The sequence below is a fragment of the Camarhynchus parvulus genome, chromosome 1, assembly GCF_901933205.1.
Source record: "Camarhynchus parvulus chromosome 1, STF_HiC, whole genome shotgun sequence".
Taxonomy (NCBI): domain Eukaryota; kingdom Metazoa; phylum Chordata; class Aves; order Passeriformes; family Thraupidae; genus Camarhynchus; species Camarhynchus parvulus.
Window position 1 is genome coordinate 25,223,582 of NC_044571.1, and position 21,772 is coordinate 25,245,353.

At 37.5% G+C, this 21,772-nt stretch overlaps 1 protein-coding gene across 7 annotated transcripts in view; it reads left to right on the plus strand.

Annotated features, from left to right (window-relative positions):
* Positions 1–21,435, plus strand: part of ARHGEF7 (Rho guanine nucleotide exchange factor 7) — a 114,251-nt gene extending 92,816 nt beyond the window's left edge. For 4 of the 7 annotated variants that reach the window (XM_030956089.1, XM_030956134.1, XM_030956118.1 and 1 more), the window contains 5 exons: positions 1,758–1,847; positions 5,013–5,189; positions 14,404–14,503; positions 15,134–15,188; positions 18,344–21,435. In XM_030956089.1, coding sequence (XP_030811949.1) covers positions 1,758–1,847; positions 5,013–5,189; positions 14,404–14,503; positions 15,134–15,188; positions 18,344–18,466 — 545 coding nt within the window. In that variant the 3' untranslated portion in view covers positions 18,467–21,435. The remainder of the gene's footprint in view (positions 1–1,757; positions 1,848–5,012; positions 5,190–14,403; positions 14,504–15,133; positions 15,189–18,343) is intronic. The other 3 variants (XM_030956109.1, XM_030956127.1, XM_030956098.1) reach the window with 3 other exon arrangements.
* The last annotated feature ends 337 nt before the right edge of the window (positions 21,436–21,772 follow it).

Sequence of the window (21,772 nt, forward strand, 5' to 3'; positions counted from 1 at the left end):
AGTTCAGGATGTTTTATCCTTACAGCAAGGCATCTGTTTAGGAAAAATGAAAGTACTGTAATACAGTATCATTTCAGATGTCGGAGAATGGAGATTCAGTAGTTGTAATGATGATGATGAAGCTGTCAACTTGCAAGTTTAGCAATTGTTAAAGAACACAATAGGAGGAGTTAAAGATTTTTACTTGGCAGAAGGAAGGAGTCTGTAGCTTGCAAATACATTTTTCTACTCCTGATAGATAACTTTTATTGAAAGGTATTTTTTTGTGTGTTTCTTACAGATTTTTGGTATTCATCTTTCCTAATCAGTAATTAGAAGCTTCTGTGTTTCTTCAACTTTCTCAACTTTTTTTTCGTGGAGCTATAAAAGTTTCCTGTCAAACTTAAAGCATTTCTGTCAAACATAAAGCATTGATAGAGAGGCCTGGGTTTTGTTACTTCCCTTCTCAGGAATCCAGAGGATTTATGGGCTATGTTTTGAGAACTGCTGTGTCAAATTAGCTTTTCAACAGACAAAAGAACTGAGATGTTTCAACTGACTGCCCTCAAAATGCTATTTCAGAAGTCTAGTATTTGCCCTGCTACTGTAATTATATGGTGCTGCATTGTAACTACAAAATCCAATTATTTTTCCTGCCTTGAAACAGGGATAACCCATAGTTTAGAGTTCCTGCATCTCTTAAGCTGTCGGAAAATTATATTGGGTCAAGATAATTTCTGCAGTAGCTAGCTTGTCCCAACAAATGTTTGGAAAGTTGGCTTTGTTCTGGTGATAATAAATCACGAAACCCAACAGGATGCATTGGCTGGCAAAGAATACAACTGCATTTTGATGTTGAAGGCTTCTCAGATTCGTGTAGCAGGAAATCTTCAAACCTAGTTATTTCACAGGGGAAAAGAGGAAAAATGCTTTTAAAACAACAAATTGTCTTTTATTGCACATAGACTTCTGCTTTAATCTGAAGTAATAATGGTAGAGGTAGAGGTTCACTCTATTGTGAGTGAACAATTTGACACTATTTTTACTGAGTCACCCAATGAGATTCGCTGTGGAGCTTTACCTTTTGGAAAATGGTAAAGCTTACCTTTGCCATGTTAAGCTTGAATAGTTAAATTTGTTCAGTAGTGCTATTTCTGTTGAAGTCTGAATAGTTTAGAGTAGTCACTTTCCACAGATATATGTACATGATAGCAGCATGTTCCCTTCTGCATGCTGCACTGAAGTTATGCTGTTAATTTGAATTCTGTTTTCAGTTGTGTGCTGTTAGGCGAGTAAATCTGATTTTTAATATATATATATATACAAATGCAAGAAATTTTTAAAATGTTTTCCGTGAATTAATATTCTGTTTCTTGATTTTGTTGATTAAATAATGGAATAGGATGCATATTGAATTGTGTGTTTCTATAATAACTTCAATATATAGGGATTTTTCAGTAAAATGACTGGATTAGTATGAGAGTCCTCACACTCCAAAACACGTTCTGTACAATATAAGATGCTCAGAAAATATCTTGAGTGTGTGAGTGGTTACTCTGAATTGAATTGTTTCTAAGCATTTCAAAATAGTATTTGTCTTTTTAGACTATTCCTTTTGTTCATTGAAGTTTGATTTTTTAAATGGTATGATTAAAATAATTTTAAATGGTTGATTAGGCTGAACTCTGGACTCAACTGAACTGTACTGATTTACAAAGGCTTTTCTATATTAAGAAACATGCCCATGTTTAAAATTCTGTTTTTCCCATTGATTCTAGGTACAGCTGCTTTAGAAGAAGATGCTCAAATTCTTAAAGTCATTGAAGCATATTGCACAAGTGCCAAAACACGTCAGACATTAAATTCAAGTGAGTTAGCCATTTCTACCCATTTCAGTACTTTCTAATAAAATACCAATAAGATAGTTTGCAAACGAGAGTCCTGTATATTCTCCATCCTTTGCAAATAGCAAGCTGGACCTGCAAATAATAATAACCTGTTTCTGATTTAACATCAATGCCAGGATGCCAAGGACCATGGTTAGAGGCTATCATTTTTTCAGTATTTTGAAACAATCAAAAACAACAAAACCCCAAATGTAGCTACTTGTCATGGTTTACAATTGTACTAAAGCTTTACCAATGAATAAGAGGTGTCTGAACTGAATATAACAGCTAATCAGTATGCTTTTGGATAAATTTCAAGAAGCTGGTAAGTAGGAGGAATGAAGAAGTCATTGTAATTTTGGAGGACTGTATTTTTGTTGTGTTCTGTTCAACAAAGACTTTGTCCATGGAAAAGTAACCTAGACCTATAAAAATTTCTTATTTTTATTGCCACTAGTTGTTTTTAGTATTAATTACAAATTTTAATCCCGTCTCATAATTTCAGGAGAAATTGTTCTCAGATGTGTGTTGCTTAAAGCCATTTTTAGTTTCTCAGATCAATACCTAGCATATTGAAAGCCTGTAACGTGCCTCTGGGGTCCTACTTCATTTAATCCAAATCAAGGTTGCCATGTGGAGTTCCTCTGTATTGTAAGTAAAACGTTGCTCAAAGCAGGGGAGTCCACCAGCATGTGTTCCATTTACACAAGGAAGGAGAAAATGCTGTTGCGTTTGTCCTTTTTGCACTGTTGAATACAAATTTAATTTGGAGATCCTTGGAACACAGTATAATGAATTTGAGGTACTTGGCTGGTTTTGCTGGAACTAGAAGGCTGGACATCATAACTTCTTGTCCATTAAAGATATTTAAATTTTGCAATATTAATCACTCTTACTGCTGCCTGCAGTGCTCTAGGCCTGTTTTGCTTCCCAGCAAAAGCACTTTGTGCTGACAGTTGAAGTCTTAAAACACAATTGCTGACTTAGTTCTTGAATTTTCCTAATACATGTTTATTTGCTATTGCCACCTTGAAAAAAAACACAGCTACTTTGAATTCTTATGTAACTTACAATTGGAATATAGTAATTATATTAGACTGTAAAAACTTCTCAAATAACAACAAAAGCCCTAATTTTAACTTTTCTGTCTTAATGAACTGTAGATCTCCAAGATCATGAAATCAGCTACTGCTACTATTTTTTTAATACTAATCTTTTTAAAGTCCTACAGTCATTACAGTAGTGTGTTTAATTGGATAAAGGGAATGAATGAGTTCAAAGTTCTGAAGATATACTGTTGTTCCAAACAAAATCAAAGGAGATGATTGCTGTTTAAACACCTCAACTGTGTTCTGTTATTTCCAAGGATAATGTGACAAGAAATGGTTGGGAAAACATTTGCACTTGCACAGTAGTGTGTGTGTGCAGATATGAAGTGGATACGATTTTTTTTTTTTGCTTGCCTATTTTTCCTGTCTATGTATATTTAAGAAATATACATAGTGCTGTGGGTATCATTGCATACATCAGAAGTCAGCTCTTTTATTTGCTCTTAATTGTAGCAAGAAACAATTTTTTATTGATTAGGCACACAGCTGCTTTGTTTGGAAAGCATAGTGTTGTCACCTAAGACTAGATTTCAGAAGGTCCATTTGTAAACTGGAGTTGGAAATGGGGGAAGAACCAATAAAGCTGAAATTGCTTCTGTTGGAGCAGTAGTCAGTGTAGAATAATAGAATGAGAGAGTTGCCTGTCATCTGTGAGGTATGCTGGCTTTTACATACTCCATTCTTACCTCCCAGTTAATATTCTGCCTGTCCCTGACAGCACTCACTGGATAATTCCCCAGCTGCACCTTAATCTGCTGCTTTTGGCAGTGTCAGTACAGCTGAGCTATGGCACCAGTGCAAACTGGTAAGGTGTGGTATTAGAGGGAGCAGAGCAGCTTTTTATCAGTTTTTTGGGTGGGAAAAAGTGGGATTTAATTTGGGTAGGTAGATGGAAATGAAAGAGCAGAGTCTGACTTTCTCATGCTTTTTGTACACTGAGCTTATTTTGCATTTCTGCTTCAAATGAAGACTTAAAATCCTCTGTGATATCATGTGTATGGTGGCTCATAACATGGCCACTTATGTGGCTTCAATCCTTGGGTATTGCCAGGCCTTGAAAAAATAAAAAACCTGTCCTTACTATGTTTGACCAATGACCCTAGAGATCTAAAGATATTGAACTGGGGGGGATGGACTTGGGCATGTAGGAAGAGGTGTGTGAGGGGTCAGAATGGGCTAGGCTGTGTCACTCTTAGGCTCTTGGCCATGTTTTTCTGTAAGTTAATTTGTCACATGGTTTAACAAATAACAAGAGGTATGGGCACAGAAAAAAATGTGCTTTGACATTTTTGGCGTGCAAGATGTTGCTGCTGATTTAGTAATCAGCAGCCCTGCTCTGCATGAGAACCTTTGCTTTTCTTTTTCCCCCTTCATTTTCCTCTTCACAGTGGTGACACGAGCACTTCTGTTGGCTGTGTTGTGAGCTGGTGGGAAAATTACCTGCTTGAAAAAACTAACCCTACAAAAGATTTTTTCATTTGAAGCTGTTTCCTGACCTGGCTCATGAAGCAGCTGTACAAAAGACTGTGTCATTGCAAGGGAGGGAAAGGATGAGGTACAGATACGTGATGGGGAAGGGGCTGTTGCTTTTCACATTGGTGCTGGATCATGCTGGCTTACGGTGTTTGTTTACTGCTCTGTGCCCAGTCAAATCCTCCCCAGACCAGAACTGACTCTGTATTTCAAAAGAACCTGACTTCCTCTTCAAAAAATTACACTTTCAAACAATATTTTGTTACTCAAAATTCTCAACTGAGACTGCCTAGAAACTTAAAAACCACTTCAAAATTGTATTGTAACCGTTCAAACATTATGTGCTGAGTGTAATTTATACCTGAACCCCAAACAAATTTGAAAAAAAAAAAAGAAAAAAACCAACTTTGGTGCCTTTTTAACAATATTTTCTCTTTTCCTTCTCTTCCCATCACCTTTTTGCTTTTATTTCATGTGTTTGGTTGTGGCTATTCCTTACGTTCTCCTCCTCATCCCACCTCTGCCTATCCACATCCACCATTTCATTTCACCTATACATCCTTAGCATGGCAAGGCACTGACCTGATGCATAATCACGTCTTGGCTGATGATGACCAATCAAGTCTAGACTCCTTGGGTCGTCGCAGTAGCCTTTCTCGTTTGGAGCCTTCAGACCTCTCAGAAGACTCTGACTATGACAGTATATGGACAGCCCATAGTTACAGAATGGGGTCTACATCTCGTAAGAGCTGTTGCTCATATATCTCTCACCAGAACTAATGCACTTCTGAGCTTTTTCTTAACAAATGCTTGTTGTATCACAGCCTGCTTTTCTTAGATGTTTTCTTGCTGTTCCTTGTCTCTTTAATGTGATATTTTAACAACTTCTGAGGGAGCTCCTGAAACTTCAGTTATACCTGGTGGAAGGCTCTATTGTCAATTCAGTACACGTACAAATAAGTCATTCTAAAAAGTGTATATCCTGTTAAGGATGATACTTCTTGAGGGTTTTTTTAACTGACAGATGTTAATTTGTAGCTCTGAATGGTCTTTTTTTTCTTTTGACTTGGTCAGTGTAGTAACAGGTCCTTTATTTTCTTTTTATTTTGGATAAGCATATTTTTATATTTTGTACTGAAGCCATACTGGTTTGAGAGCTGAGTGCCAGCTATATGGAAATACCTTAGTGGTTGTGGTTGGATTTTCTATATATTATTAACAAAAAACATAGCTGGTAGAGTAAGTGAAATGCAGCTTAAAAATAAGCAGTTCAAGAGCAGTAAAATCATTCAGATATTCACATATCTGGCCTGTTTGTTTGGAAGAGCATTTGCTAATCCATAAAAGTTTCTGGTTTTATACTGCTCTCTTTTGCTCATTGCTTAAAACGTTTATATGAAGGACCTTGCTGCTCTTTCCCCACCCCAGTCCAGCAATTGTCATGAAAACCTGGCAGTCCATGCTCATTACATGCAGTGTTTTGGTACTCTCATGTTGCCTGTGGTCATACTGTCACTTTACTGTGTGCAGTAGTGTGGCAGAAAGCAGGGTTTAGATGTTTACTTGCCTGTTAAAATACACAACTGTCAACTCTCAATTGACCATTCTTCTTGAAAAGACGAGAGGAAAATGATTCCCCTGATGGAGGCTCCAGTGTTCAGCATCTGAAACTCTAGGTACAACTGTGATCAAATTGGCTTGCTTGAAGTTCTGAATAATAGAATGCTTGGCTTTTGGGTTGTACTGTTTGGAGCATGTCTGTGACAGATTTTATTGTGTCTTGTAACTTCTCTCATAAGCAGGTTTGTTTTCAGCAGCAGCTCTTCACTTACAGTCATGTTGGCTTTTTCAGAGAACTGTGACATGCTGTGCACAGCTGAAGGTCTCAAACCTGCCCCTGGGGCACTGCTGGGGTGAACTGTGTGTGTGTGTGCTCTGTCTTGTTGTTAAAGTAATTGGCATCAAAACAAAAATGGCATGTTTTCCAAATCTTTGTAAGCATTAGGAAAAAGTGTGATGAAAGTGATGAAAGGACAGAAACAGTTCTCAGTTTTGCCAGGGTTCCCAAGTGCAACACCCTTATCACTTTTCACAGAAGCATGTTATCCAGTGTTCAGATACTACTCTATGAACAAGTTCAGAGTAATTGTGATGAAATTTAACTGCAGCCTGGGAACTTGATCACACTATTTAAAAGGTAATCAATACCTCTCTGTGGGTTACGTGATCAGAAAGTTGCAATTGCTAGGAGTGCATGATTTCTGAAGGTGGTCAGTGTGGAGAAGATGTTTCAAGGCATTTCATGTCTTCAATTTACGTTCAGTCTTGTTTGATCCCCTGCTTTATCCTCTCTCACTGTTGTTGGCATTCTGTAATGTGACTAACAAAAGCAGTAGTACTTACCAAGGAGAGTTTTCAGGGGTGCATTTTACTGCTGGTCATATATTAATGTAATGACCAGGAACTTGTGTATGTTGAACCTTTTGCAAATGGAGGAGTCTTGCTTAGAGAAATGAACTAAGTATATGTGCTCCATATCATTTCACAGCACATTTGTAACCCACTTCACTCCCTTCTTCTTTTCAAGTTTTTTTGTTTTGTTTTTTTAACATATATGGAAAGTACAGATTGTTTTTTGCCCTGTTTCTTATGATGTGGTGTTCTAGTTGAATAATGTTTTCTGCACTGGATAAATGATAATTCTTTTATGTCTGTTTCATGTTATATAGTGTAAATATGAGTTTGTAATACAGTTGTTGCACTTGAACTTTCCTTATCACACAGAAAGTTTTGTTATACAGATCCGAAGATTTTGACTTTTTATGCACCAAAGCTTTGACAGTTTACCACCATTAATTACTGTAGCATTTATGTCATTAGGCACTATCATAATTAGGATCTCTCATATTGTGTATTCTCATATTAACATCACAGCACATTTAAAACCGTTCTACATCTTCAATGTTACAGGCTGTAAACTATTGTGAACTGATCAGGAGTATTAATGCAAAATGCTTGAAACAAAAAAAAAAAGGACAAATGTGGAAATGATGGTATTCAGTCCAAAGGTTCAGTGTTTCTATTTTTGTGGAACTTTAGTCATGGTAATAACAGTACCTTATGTTTATGCAATTCTGTAAATTGTATGTGTACAGTTACAAATACACTGGAAGGATGGAGAACCTGAATTGGAAGGTAGGTTCAAGCCATTGTCAGGCCCTCTTCTCATGGCTTATGCAGTGTTTCCATATAAATTAGTACTTACCATAAGCTGAAGCCAGCCAGTATTGATTGGGTGTTTTGCATAATCTTGCCAAAACACAGTAATGTGTATATAGTGACGTAAAACATAGAAAGAGTAATATATATTGTGCACTTCATTTGTGAATGGGAGAAGCCATCTTTAGTAGGTGACTGCCTTTGGAAAATGCAAAATGGATGTATATCTGAATGTTTCATTGTACTGTACAGTATGCTTATTGTTTGTGGTTGCATATATCAATTAAGTGTTTTGTTTTATATGAAAAGGACATCTGTTATGTACAGTTGAAATAAATTTTGCATTTGCTAGACTGTGACTTTAATATTTAATTATTACACAGGGGGAAAGGACAGCAGAACTTGTAACTTAACACATCCTCTTCTCCCTATGCCTCCTTTCTCTTCCTCCTTTCTTCCCAGAGGAATCAAATGCTGACATGAAAGACCTCTTTTGACATAAGTGTGTAATCTTTGTTTAATGTAGTTGGCATCTACAGGAAATTCAATGTAATGGGAAGTATGTATTCTTCTATATCCTCTTTTTTGTAAAAATAATTTCAGAGACATTGCCATCTATAGATTGTTTTTCTGTTGCCTCCCTCTCCTGTTAAATTGATTTTATTTTGTTCCTTTTAGTCCTTTTAGTTTTTTGTTTTTTTTTTTTTGGTTGGTTGGTTGGTTTTTTTTTTGTTTTTTTTTTGGTGTGTGGTTTTTCTGTTGTTTGTTTTTTTTGTGGGGGTCTTTTTTGTTGGTATATTCTCAGTAGAAGCATGGGCTGAATTACTGGAACAATCTAAAATCTACTTCTGCAGGTCCTATTGCCAGAAAGAAATGTTATTAATATACTAAGGGTGTATATAACCTTATGTGTTTTCATGATTTAATATGACAACATTTTTATTTTAAAAGCAAGAATTATCTTTAGTGTTTCTGCTTAAAATTTACTTACATATGAGTGAATTTAAACAAATCAGTAAGCCAATATGTGTGCTAAAATGTTTACATCAGAATAAATTTAATAACAGCCCCACTCTAATAAAAGGTCATAACTTTGTTTTGCTATGATTGTGGCAGCTCTAGTCCTGCAGCCATGGGCTTGGAAGTTTTTGCATTGGTTAGGGAAGTACAGGCTGGTGGAGTAGCTCTTTCCAAATGTTGTCTTAGGGATCTCCCATGTCTTCAGATGGTGTCTGTCTTCTCAAACTATTCATTCTGTTCTTACATGACTAACACTTACATATGAAGTTATATTTTGGGCTACTTTAATTGTTTCCATTTTACTCATCTAAGCATATTGCTGTAAACTGCCTAAATCAGTCATCTGAGTCATGTGGGTTTTATTCCTGTTTGTGATTCTCTGTTAGTTAAAAAAAGACAAAACTTCATGCCCAAACCTTTTTTAATATTCCCAAGAATTTGCAAACAATGGTATATCTTATACAGTGAACTAAAGTTTAGCTGATATTTGGCTTCTGATTTGTGTTTTCTTTACAAAGATAGTAAAGGATACCCTTTTGATTTTGGCAGATCTGTAGCACAGATTTTTCCAATTTTTAAATCTCAACACATGCAGAGTCTGGGAGCAGCATTTTTAGAATTGTTTGTATTAGGACCTCATGAAAAATTTATTGAGAGAAAGTTCATTTGGCAGGTCTGCTCATGTGCTTTAACATATTTAATATAACAAATGCAGTGACACACTGAATATTTAAAATGACAAGTAATTTTTTTTGTCTAACATTTGCTTCACTAGGAAAAGTACATGCCTGTACATGCCAGTGGTCAATGATGGATCTGAACAGTTGTGTATGCACACACTTGTTTTTCAGTGGCAAGTCACATTCCTGTCATTGAAACTCTAGTAAATTTAATTTCTGAGAGCTTCTTAGCTTGTGAAGTTGTTGAAAAAGAGAATGGTATATTTACAAGTACTGTTTCAAATTTTTCACCTTTATCCCTGCCTTGTTCCCCTCCTTACCTCTCCTAATCACAGTAAAGGTGTGAAGAAAACAGCAGTACTTAAAAGCTGTGCAACAGAGCCTTTGCTCATGGCCTCAGATAATGCTGTGAACTTATTGAAATTACCACCATGCCCACACATCTGACTTCCATACCTTAAATTAGGACACTCATAGTCTTCTATGAGCCTTCTCCTCCCTTTCGCCAGCTGGAGGAAGCTGTTCTTGGTTCACTGGGGAGAGCTGTCTTCTAACTGATGCCCTGAAATTAGCTACTTTAAGCAGATGATGTGAACAACCACCTCCATTTTTCTCTTTGCTTAAATGGTTCCTGGACAGACATGGTCTTTGGACACAGGCAGAGATTTAATATCCAGTTAAAGCAGAAAGGTTTCTGAATTTCATCCCCCTTTTCTTACTTCCCTTCTGCAAAACTTCTGAACTGCCTTCATATTTGTCTGCTAAATGCTTCAAAACAAAGGACCAGGCTGTTTACCCATACAGCTCTTTCTGAAGCCTGGCTTCTGTCAGGAGCCAGGATGGTACCATATAAAAATAGCATGGTGCCCAGAGAAATTGTGAATGCCCCATCCCTGGGAGTGCTCCAGGCCTGTTTGGATGGGGCTTTGAGCAGCCTGGTCTAGGGCAAGGTGTGTCTGCCCATGGCAGGGGGGTTGACTCTGTGTCAACCATTTTGTAAGATGTCATGCTCCTTTTGGGGGAGAGTGAATGAAAGGCTGAGGCTGTGAGTTAGGATTGCAAACAGACATCAGTGAGAGCCTCTGTGACATTCAGTCTCTGCTGTAGTCTCTTCCTGGTTTGGTGTTAAGACCATACTCCAGGGCAAGGAGTGACACTCTACCAGTTTTAGGCAGGTATAAACTGAACTTTAGTTAAGTCTTTCAACCATGGAAATACCCAAACAGCTTCCAGCTTTCCTTATTTATCGAAATGCTCAGAACTGCTGGCTTGTTTTAGACTCATTGATTTAGCTGGAAAGGGGATCAGACACTGAAAACCAAAAGTAGGGGGCTGTTCCTTACAGGCCTATTCTTGTATTTCAGGTGTTCTACCACATTATGTAAGGGGTATTGCAAAGGCTTGTAGCCTTTCTCTGAATGTTAGGTGGGCTGTGTTGTTGCTGGCTTTACTCTGGAGGCTAAATTTGCTAAACCTATAATTTAGAGTATGGTTTTGTCAAAAAGCATTGTAATTATTTATTCTCCACTCTAGTGCTGAGAGGCATTGATATTGAATAGATAGCTTTATTTTTTATCATGGAATTTAATTTATCAAACTTAATTGCCTCATGGTTGTAGTGGTCAGTTGTTTGCTTTAATTACTCAACAGACTTCTAAACAGTGGGGTCATTCTTCCAAGACCCTGGTTTTAAGAGTTCCCTATTGAGAAGTTATGGCAACTTACTTGGCCTTGATATTCGCTTGCTAATCTTGAAATAATTGTTTGGGTTTGTCAAACATAGTTTCTCCTCCTATCTACCTTACTTCCTTCAATACCCACCCCCTCCAAAAAAAAAAAACCCAAACCAAATGAAACCCTGTTTTGTGTAGCTTGTGGTGCAGGGTGTCCATCTTAAAAAAAAAAATCAAACAAACAAGCCCCCAAACCCAAACTAAACCAAAAAACCAGCAACAAATCCCCACATGAAAAACCCCTACAAGCTAACTGACTAGTACTTCTGGTTATGTTGTCTCAAGGTGAATTGGGCAGTTGAGGTTAATTTAAATATAGTCATTTGGCCTTTTTGACTTGGAACAGTGTCTTGTAATAAAATACAATGTGAAACTTGGGTGCTTAGAATTGAGGAATAGCAGATATGGCAAACTAAATTAATTTGGTCCTTCCACCCTATTTCATGGAAATGTGGGGTATTTCTTAAAGGTGCTCGGGATTATCTGAGTGTACAAACTTCCCAGACTGTCCTTTCAGCATTAATTCAGTGGGAAGTGCCCACTGTACTGTAACACAACCCTCTCTTTGTGTCCTAAAGCTGTAGCTTTTGCAGAGGGAAATGTTTCCACAGGGGGTAGGCCTAAAGAACTTGATGATTGCACAAGGTGGAATTTAGGGGATATTGCTGAGTGCCAGTGAGGACTCTGCTTGAAGTTACTTCCAGATGTGTAATTGCAAAAAAAAAACCCAAAAAAACCCCAAAAAAACCCCCCCAAAAAACCTTAAAAAAAAGCTGCTGGCATCAGTGGTGCAGAAAAGCAGGATTTTGAAGTAGCTTTCTCGCTTTCTTTTGCCTTTAGAACTTGACACCTCATGTCTGATGTTATTGTGCATGTACTCATTTGATGACCGGATCCTTTGTGGCAGGATAGATGTGCTGTGTGTTTGTACCTTTGATACTCAGCATGTGCTTGTAGGGTTTAGGAAAAAAATCCACAATAAAGAAAAACCCTCCAAAGCTCACAAAACCCAAACCACGATCAAGGAGAAAGTGTGGGGGTTTTTACATAAGTATGAACCATAGGAGCAGCAAGAGTTCTGACTTACAAATAAGGGTTTGTATAACCCAGGGCATTGGAGCAGTGAAGGCAAGAGTGGAACTTGTGTTCCACAGTGGTTACTGTCCTGTGGCACAGGAAGGTCAGTGTTGACAGCAGCAGTGTTCCATTGGGTGTGTTTGTGTAGTGTGAGGTCTCCTTGTGTGTATCATGTTGTTGGTGAAATGCTTTGTGTGTCTGTGCAGTGTTGTGTGCTGTGCTCTGTTGTACTTCCATCGGGATGTGCTGCTGCAGACATCTGCTTCACATGCATGTGTGTGTATAACTGAACAGCCGGGACATTTGTTGTCAAGCTGTCTCCTCCATGCTATTTGTGCTTTGCAAGGACCCATTACCCTGCCCAGGCTGGTAGCTGGATGCAGCTCTGTACAAAGGGAAGAACATGTGCTCCATTTGGGTGATGGGAGTCACGGGTGAGAAACCCGTGCCAGTTCTCTCCCCTTGGTCAGTGTCTCCTTGGCCTGTGCTGGGCTGAGGTGTGCTCCACATCAGTACAGAGACCCAAAATGCAGTACTCTGGTAGCAGCTGCTGCCAACTAATTCCTAATACAACATTTAATTCAGTTCTGTGTTAGCTGCCAGGCTAATAAAGCAGAGCAGTAAGCAATTAACTGAAATAAACATAAGAGAGCTTTTTACAGAGACTGACAGCAAAAACAGGGAAGTGTCCTTGAGCTCCCTACAGAATTTGGATGTGTTTGTTTTATAGGTTGTTCCTCCTGGAAAATAAATGGAAGTGTATTAATCCTTAAAAGATTTCTTCGCTCCGTAAGAAGAATTTACAGCTTTTGAGGACAAGATTCTTTCTCAAATCTGCTGTTCTCTTTAGTCTATATAATTTTGACAATCACATACTGATACATTAGATCTTTACTGTAAGCTTAAGGAAACTTTTTTCTGCATTAAAGATATTTGTCATTGTTTGCTAAAATAATTTAAATAGCTAAACATGTACAGCTAAGATAGGATCCCTACAAGCTAACTGTTCAGAATTCAAGACTGCAGCTGTTTGGGAAGTTAATATTTTGCAATGAGTGTGATTTATTCAACATTTTTTTTTGTTTGTTTATATTTTGTATTTTACCATGAACCTTAAAAGAAAAGTGCTGCTAGCACAAAGTAGCTGTTCAGCAACTGATTTCTCTAGGCAGGCAAGTGCTCTGTAGTACCAAGTTATCAGTTACAACTGTATGAGACTTGAGAAATTCCTGGTTAAGGAAAGCTCACTACAGTGAATTTGTGACAGGTGTACCTTGTTTGTTATAACTGATGTCTTAGTTGAAAAATGTAAGAACTTCAGTGCTTTATCTGCAGTGTTTGAATTCTGAACAAATGCTTAGACACCAATTTATTTACAGACCTTAAAAAAAACCCTTTTAATTTGTTGCAGCCAGATTGAATAATGTTTATAGAATTATGGGTGGATGCACATTTCTGAGTTGTGGCTTTTCTAGTCAGAACTACATTTTTATAATCTATATGTTTTATCTTGATGTTATAAATTGTAATATGTGGAAAAAGTTTTGAAGATGTTGGAATGCTTTGAGTTTTTATCATCAAACCATGAAGTGCTTTTTAAAACACCTATTAAATACAAAGAGTGTGTGTCATTTGGTAGGAATGTATTGTAGGACTAAAAGGTTGTCTGTAAGAGTATTTGCATGTATATGTGTGCACACACAAAGTGGAGAGCTTACAGTGTTTTGGGGAAAAGGGTTTTTACTTCTTTTTCTTTAATTGCTGTGTCATTTGATATCGCTATTCTGCTCCTTAATGACAGATTAATGGGCTTAGAGCAGAATTATATCTTGGATTTGTATCAGTGTGAGATCAGAATCTGTCCTTGATGCTTAAATCACTGTTACTTAAACACAGTTATGTCTTTCTCAGTCTGCTGTGGGGAATTTGCCCAGCTTTTACTGATGGTTGAATAGTGCACTGTTCCTTGAACAGGGTAACATCCTGTCCATGGCTCGGGAGTTATGTCACCAGTGGGGCAGGGGTGTCCCACAACCTTTTGTTGTTGTAAGGCTGTGGTTTCAAAAGTAAAAAATGTGTCAGTAACTCATGTGTAGAGGGAAGGGGGAGATGGAAAGTGGTATACCTTGGTCATGGGGGTGTATCATGTGGCGAATGAAAGAATAATCTTTAAAATGCCCCAGTGGTTTTTGTGAGTTGCTCACTTTGTAATTTATTTTTACAACAGGTTCCCGTAAAGAATCAGCTCCTCAAGTCCTGCTTCCAGAAGAAGAAAAAATTATTGTAGAAGAAACTAAAAGTAATGGTCAGACTGTTATAGAAGAGAAGTAAGAAAATGTTTAATGAATGATGAATTAAAGTAGTAAACTTTGCACTCTTCCTCCTCCTCCTGTCTCCCATTATAGCAGGGTGTGTGTGGTGTGTTTGTAGCTGGAATGGAGCTGTTTGGAGGATGCTGCCAGTCCTCTCAGTGCAGCTGGCCTTCATTTAAATGTCTGGTTTCTTTGTATATGCTGTGCAAGCTATTACACCCATGCCAAGAAATGATGTGCTTCACTTACAAATAATTTTTCCAACTGCTGTCAGGTTTCAGTGTTAAATTGGTGTCATCCTTCTAGTTAGCCTGTGGTGTCATTTGACTTTTTTGGTAAAGTGTATGTTGGAAGTGAAACTACAGTTCTGTTCTAGAAAGCTTTAATACAGAAACCAGCAGAGGTCCATAAATGCTTGAGAGGTGTTTCTTGTCACAGAAGCTGGTAACAAATCCTTGCCTTACTGAATATAAATCAGGATTACAGACAGGTTTGGTTTTTTTTTAAACACAGGTCTGAAATTAGCTTTTAGGTGTGGGGTGTTTTTTATTTAATTGCATTTCATTGAACAGTTTTGTCTAATAATAGATTTAGATGTGTATTTCTGAAAACTGTTGTTACAGATATCTTTTTTTTTCATTTTAGAAGCCTTGTTGACACAGTATATGCATTAAAGGATGAAGTACAGGAGTTAAGACAGGTTGGTAACTTGCTACATTTATAGCAATATGGAGAAAGAAAAGATGGAAAGCTTGTTGTAAAACTAAATATGGCTTGCAAGTTCACTTTGACAGTCATGAGCTTGAATTTTGGACTAGATTTACTTTTAAAAGTAAAATATCATTTGCCAAAAAAGCACTCCCTGTTGTTGTCATCAGTCTTTTGAGAATAGCATTGAGGATTGCTTCTCTGAAGTGAATTGCTAAGCTGATTTTGGATGTTGCAGCTTCTGAAATGGTAGAAGTGTTAAGCAAGTTCAGTTGTGCTGTATCACCAGCAAAGTAAGATTACAGAGACTGAGAAATCATAGTTGCTTGAGAATGCTAATAAAGGCCTAAATAGAACCAGATATTTATAGTTCTAAGATGATACAATCTTAAACTAACCTGAACACCTTGATGGATCAGTTCTTAAAACTGCTTATTTCCAGAGACAAGAGTCCTTTTCAGTGCCTATCACATGGCTTTTTTTAAATGAGGGCTTCACAATAGCTCTGGGTGCTTTTTTGTTGCTTATTCTAAATATCCACCATGATTAAATAAAAATATCACCTTATCAGGGCTTGTTTTAACCATGTTAATGATTGATCTGCATGTAGACTTTGCTTAATGTATAGGTGAAAAGAAGCATTGGATTTTCCTCACTATGCAAAATGTGAATTTGCTTACCACTCTGACTCCAGAAGTTGGATAAAATTTCTTGTGTTAATGTAAAAAGGATTTGTGTTCAAATTTCTTCAGGTCTGGGGCTATAAATGTGATTATTTTTTTTGCCATCTGTAACCATGCCTAGTATTTCTAAGGATGTCATGCATATTCCTTGAAATAGGACAGTTGATGTGTTGCATACTTAAATTCTGCTGGGTTCAGCATATAAAGAATGACTATCCCAGATTAGAGCTGAATTTGGCAGTCTTTTAAAAATTACAATTCATATAACAAAAACAGCAATAATAGCCCACTAATACTCCTGTGGCCTCCTGCTTTTGTAAAAAGAATAAATGTGCAGCCACACTGCACATTTATTCTCACATGGAGGCTCTGCACAGCTCCATGACCCTTAAATAAAAAGTCACCTTCTCCTGAGCTTCATGCAACAACTCACTTTTCTGGTGCCTTTCCAAATAGATGTTCTTCAGAATCTTACATCTTCCAAGCTAAGACATATTAAAGCCTGATTTCATTTTCTAACATATCAAGAATTCAGGATTCGCTTCTTAAAAGCATTTATTGGTTCACTGCTGTGATGCTGCCAACCAGAGAAGGGGCAGAAATAATCTCTGAGCTGGCAAAGGCTTTTTGGATAAAGGCTCTCTGGGAGTACATGGTGTCCTGGTTGGTGCAGACACCAGAGTGCAAAGTGGGATCTTTCCTAGAGCAGCTGCCATCAGCTTTTCATAGCTGTTATTCCACAGGCAATACACTTGAGCTGGTCCTGAACTGGCAGACTTAACTTAAATCTGTTCCTATATAAAATAATAAACTTTCCAAATAATGAAGTTTCTTAACAGACTTCAGGAGGGAATGCAGTTAATGAGGTGACAGACCATGGTTGTGTGTACAGACTAGAGAACAAGAAGCTGCAGAGCAGTGCCATGGAAAGAGACCTGGGAGTCCTGGTCAGTGGCAAGTTGAACATGAGCCAGCAGCGCCCTGGCAGCCAGGAGAGCCAACCCTGTCCTGGGGGCATCAGGCACAGCATGGCCAGCTGGGCAAGGGAGGGGATTGTCCTGCTCTGCTCTGAGCTGGGGCGGCCTCACCTCGAGTGCTGGGGGCAGTTTTGGGTGCCATGATAAAAGAAAGACACTGAACTGTTAGAATGTCCAAAGGCAGGCCATGAGGATGGTGACTGGCCTTGAGGGGAAGCCACATGGGCTGAGATCACTTGGTCTGTTCAGCCTGGAGAAGAGGAGGCTGAGGGGAGACCTCATTGTGGTCTGTAACTTCCTTGTGAGGGGAAGAAGAGGAGCAGGTACCAATCTCTGCTGGTGACCAGTGGCAGGACTTGAGGAAACAGCATGAAATGAGTTAGGGGAGGTTCAGGTTGGATATTAGGAAAAGGCTTTTCACCCAAGGGGTAGTTGGGTATTGGAACAGGCTCCCCAGGCCCAGGTCACCAAGCCTGTCTGAATTCAGGAAGCATTTGGACAATGCTTTCAGGCACATGGTGTGATTTTTGGGGTGTCCTGTGCAAGGTCAGGAGATGAACTTAATGATCTTGATAAGTCCATTCCAACTCAACTCATTCTATGGTTTTATGATCTCATCCTTTTTCTAAAATGTCTGTAAAGGACAGATAATGAGAGTCCAGTTGGACCCTTGGATTGAAGGCCTGTGTTTGTTAAATACCATTAGACTTGTCTTGGGGCCTTTATGTTATTTTACCTTCTGGTTGCTTCCCTACTATTCCCAGCATCACCTTGACCTGTACAGGATTAAACAATGTGAGAATTCCTGTGGATTGATCCCTGTCATCCTTATGGTCCTGTTGTTCATTAATTTCAATATTGCCTGATGGCACTAAACAGTGAGAACTCACTTGTTAATATACATGTGGAGAGATGGTGTTCCTTGAAATTCAAACTTCTCTTAGACTGCTGGAAGTCATCAGTCTAGTTTAAAATCTAGTCACAAAACACTGTTCAGAGAATGTATTGGTTTTAGGATACTCCTTTCAACTATTTACATTCCTAATGAAGCAAGTTGATTTGCATTAAGTTTTAAGCTCTTTGGAGATTGAAACCAGTTAAAATCACAGGAGGTTCTTACAGGGGATATTTAGTGTGCTTACTGCTCCATTTCCCTTCACCATTAGCAACAAATATAGTCTACTCCTCATTGATCAGATTTGAGCAGAAGAATTCATGATTAGTGGCCATCTGTTACTAGCACTTGCTGTATAAAGGCCCCCTAAGTACAAGTAGGAAGTAGCTCAGTTTCCATTTGGGAGCTTTTGTTGCATTGTGTGAAATAACTGTATGTAACTTGTGAAGTTAATAGAAGCTTTGCTTTTGAACAAATAATATCAGTTTCATTGGGAAGAGCCTTCAGAGTTTGTAATTGACAGTGTATGTGTAGTCAGATCTGTTAAAAGCCCCCAAAACCAACCAGTAATATCTCTGTTTCTGTTAAACAGGATAACAAAAAGATGAAGAAATCATTAGAAGAAGAACAAAGAGCTCGCAAGGACTTGGAGAAGCTTGTTAGAAAAGTTTTAAAGAATATGAATGATCCATCTTGGGATGAAACCAACTTATAACCACTTTTTCTTTTCCCCTTCTTCTTTCTATTGAAAGACCAGTTGTAGAACTGAGCTGGGAAGCCTTCTGACATTAGTCAGTGTTGCATCAAGAGCACTATAAAACAGGATTTAACTGGATCTAGTGATTTCTTGCTCTGAACATACAGAAAGAGTCAAGCCATTTACTGCAGCAATCTGTACTTTAAGCATGGAGACTGTGGATCCTGAACTCTACTAAACTTAATTTGTTTGCATCCAAATTACCTCATTTTGCAGAAAGTGCAGCACCTGACTAAAAGTCCATGTTTTTCAGTGGCTTTTTAATTAAATATATATTTTTCATGTAAATAGCTGTAATTTAGAATGCATATGTGATTGATGTATCAGGGCTGATATGTTGGGGTTTTTTTCTTGTGTTATTATAATGGTCACAAGTGTTAGAAATGATGGCAGTACTGTCTTACCTAAGAAAGGTCAGAGTTCTTTGTGGATAATTATGAATTAGTTCCAAATTACCCACTCACCACACATGCAAATTTAAACCCCTGTTTTTCCTATTTACCACTATATTTAAATCCTTTACTGTTACCTGTCACTTTAAACAGTTTACAGTTCCTTAAGAACAGTATTAAAATACAGGAAAATGTTTATTGACAGTAGAAACAATTTTTAACAAATCTAATGCCCACAATTTACATTCACATACACTTGTTTGGCAGACTAATCTATTGTGCTTTGGCCACCAAAAGACGGATGTACTTGCCTGCTTTTCATGACTGTGATTTTTAGGTGTTTATGTACTACATTTTCTATTGTTGTGCTTAAACATACAGCTGGCTGATAACATATCATACAGTTTGTTAAAGGAAAAAATCAATCTAATCCAGAATTATGTGAATAAATTGTTGCTATTTATATTTTATGATCACAGCAATTAAATTTTAGCTAACATTTGTGCAAAAGACACATGGGCTAGGGCAAACTTCATTCAGAGCTCTGTTTCCATACCACTATATAATTTTTGAAGTTCCCATACTGTGGAAGCAGTCATTAGTTTCCCACCCTTTTTGCTTTGCGTGTTGCTGATTTCTGTCCTACTGGGATTTAAATGGAAAGAAATGTGGAAGATTTTTTTTTAATCGTACTGTAACTCATAATTTGCACTGCTGACAGATTTTAAAATACATAAAGGAACATTAATTCCCTAGTCTGATAGGTGCAATCACTGCAGTTTCTTGTATTTAAGATAGGAGATGATACATCACTGCAAACGGTGAGCTTCAGATGAAGCACTTAAAATACTAATCCCGTTAAAGCTCATTGTTTTCATGCATTTCATCAAACTTTGGATTTGACTCCAGACAGTGCAGCTTTCTGAGGGGTTTGTGTTCAGTTGAGTCAGAAGTGCAGGTACAGCACAGACTTGAGTCACACCTTTTGTCATTCTGATTTTCTACTGCTCTTTTAACTCCTGCTAAATGTAATGCTCAGACTTCAGCAAATGTTTGTACAAACTTTAGTGAGTTGGAGCCAGGATGATTTGGGTTGTAAGAATTGTAATGCACATTTTGAATCTAATGAAAATCTACTTTTAAAGCTACCCACTTTTTTCAGTCAAGAACAGCTTTTTTTAAATAGGAAATTCTGTCAATGATTGCATACTTGAGAAACAATTCTGTGGGAATGGATGCTTCATAACCTGAGTAGACAAATTGTCTCTTTTAGGAAGCTGAATATATTTGTAGGTGTCTTGTGTTCCTGCAATTCAAAAATGTTTTCCTTTAATTCTAAAGGAGGAGAAAATGAAAAACATCTACATTACCAGTTTTATATCTTCACAGAACTTTAAATTTGTAAATTATTGTTACCAAAATCTTCCCTTGATATTTGCACAAAATTGTGGACCGACGTTTTATTTATCTTCACATTTAGAAAATATCCTTGCTAAAAACTAAGTGATACTAATCCCTGCAAATGCATACTATCATGGCCAAATTTAGACATGGGAAAGCCAATATAATTAGAATTTTGCTAACATTTTCACTTTGACATCCAGAGTATTTTCAGAGTGATTTTTAATTTTCAATTGAGCAGATGTGAAAGGACATTCCAAAGGAAGAAGTATAAATGGAAAACATTAAGCTTAGCAGTATTTAGCAAATTTTAACTCAGGAACAGCTTCCATCATAACAATTTGTTTTGCATTATATTGTAAAGAGTGATGTTGCGATGTAAATCTTCTGACTCTTAGTACCTGTGATATTATAATTTCTGACAGTACCCCTACATTGACATCTAATGAACATGCCTTAAACACTGGGATGAAGCAGTTGTTAAATATGATCAGGACTTAGGGACTGATTTTATTCAAGGAGGATTGGGAGGACTAATTTTTACACAAACACACACACACACAAAAAGAATAAAGGAGGCAGAAAAGAAAACTGACCTAATGTTGTAGGTAGCTTTTGTCGCTAGTGCAGAGAGCAGCTTCCGACTTTTGGGAACCAAGAAGTACCTGAACTTGTTTTCATTGACAATTTGTTACAGTGTATATAGATTGTAAATGTCACCATGGACCTTCTGAATTGTTGGAAACCTTACATAAGCATGGATAAATGGGGCACTGTTTATTTAACCTATTAAAGGGTTGTTTGTTTGCTCTCATCATTTAGGGATGAGGAGATGAAGCCATTTCTTATCCTATAGATGTGAAGCACTTTCAGTTCTGAACTGTCCAAAATGTAGCATAACATTTCTCTGTACTTACTGATGTATGTGTGTTTGTCTCACCATGCCATGACATCCTAAAGATTGAATAACTGACTGCTTTTGTATAAACCTTTTTAATGCAAATCATTTAGGGAATTTAGAGTATCTGTTTACAGTGTCTGTGAAGAACTCTAGTTTAGATGTCACAATAATATCCTGGTATCCACTACTAAAGCTTTTATGCTACATTGTAATTAAACCATGAATTTTTTCCCCTACCCTATGACGTGTTATGTTTCATCTAGTATGTGGGCTATGAGATAAAGGGAAATTGCTTTAATTTTTTTGCCATTCATATAAATAAGCACCTCTCCAATTTAGTAGCTGCTGTACTATCTTGAAAGAGCTTTTTCACGGTCTTTTATAATAGTAAATTGATGCCTGGCAAAAAAAAAAAAAAACAACAACAAAGCAAGGGTTGTTTAGAGGGGTGAGGAGGAGGATCTTAACTGTCTTACATTGAGAAACATTCACTTCATTTCTCATGGCAACCTGAACTGCTCAGGTAATGTAAGAAATGGAGGAGATCAAAGACAGAAAATAGTGAAAGGA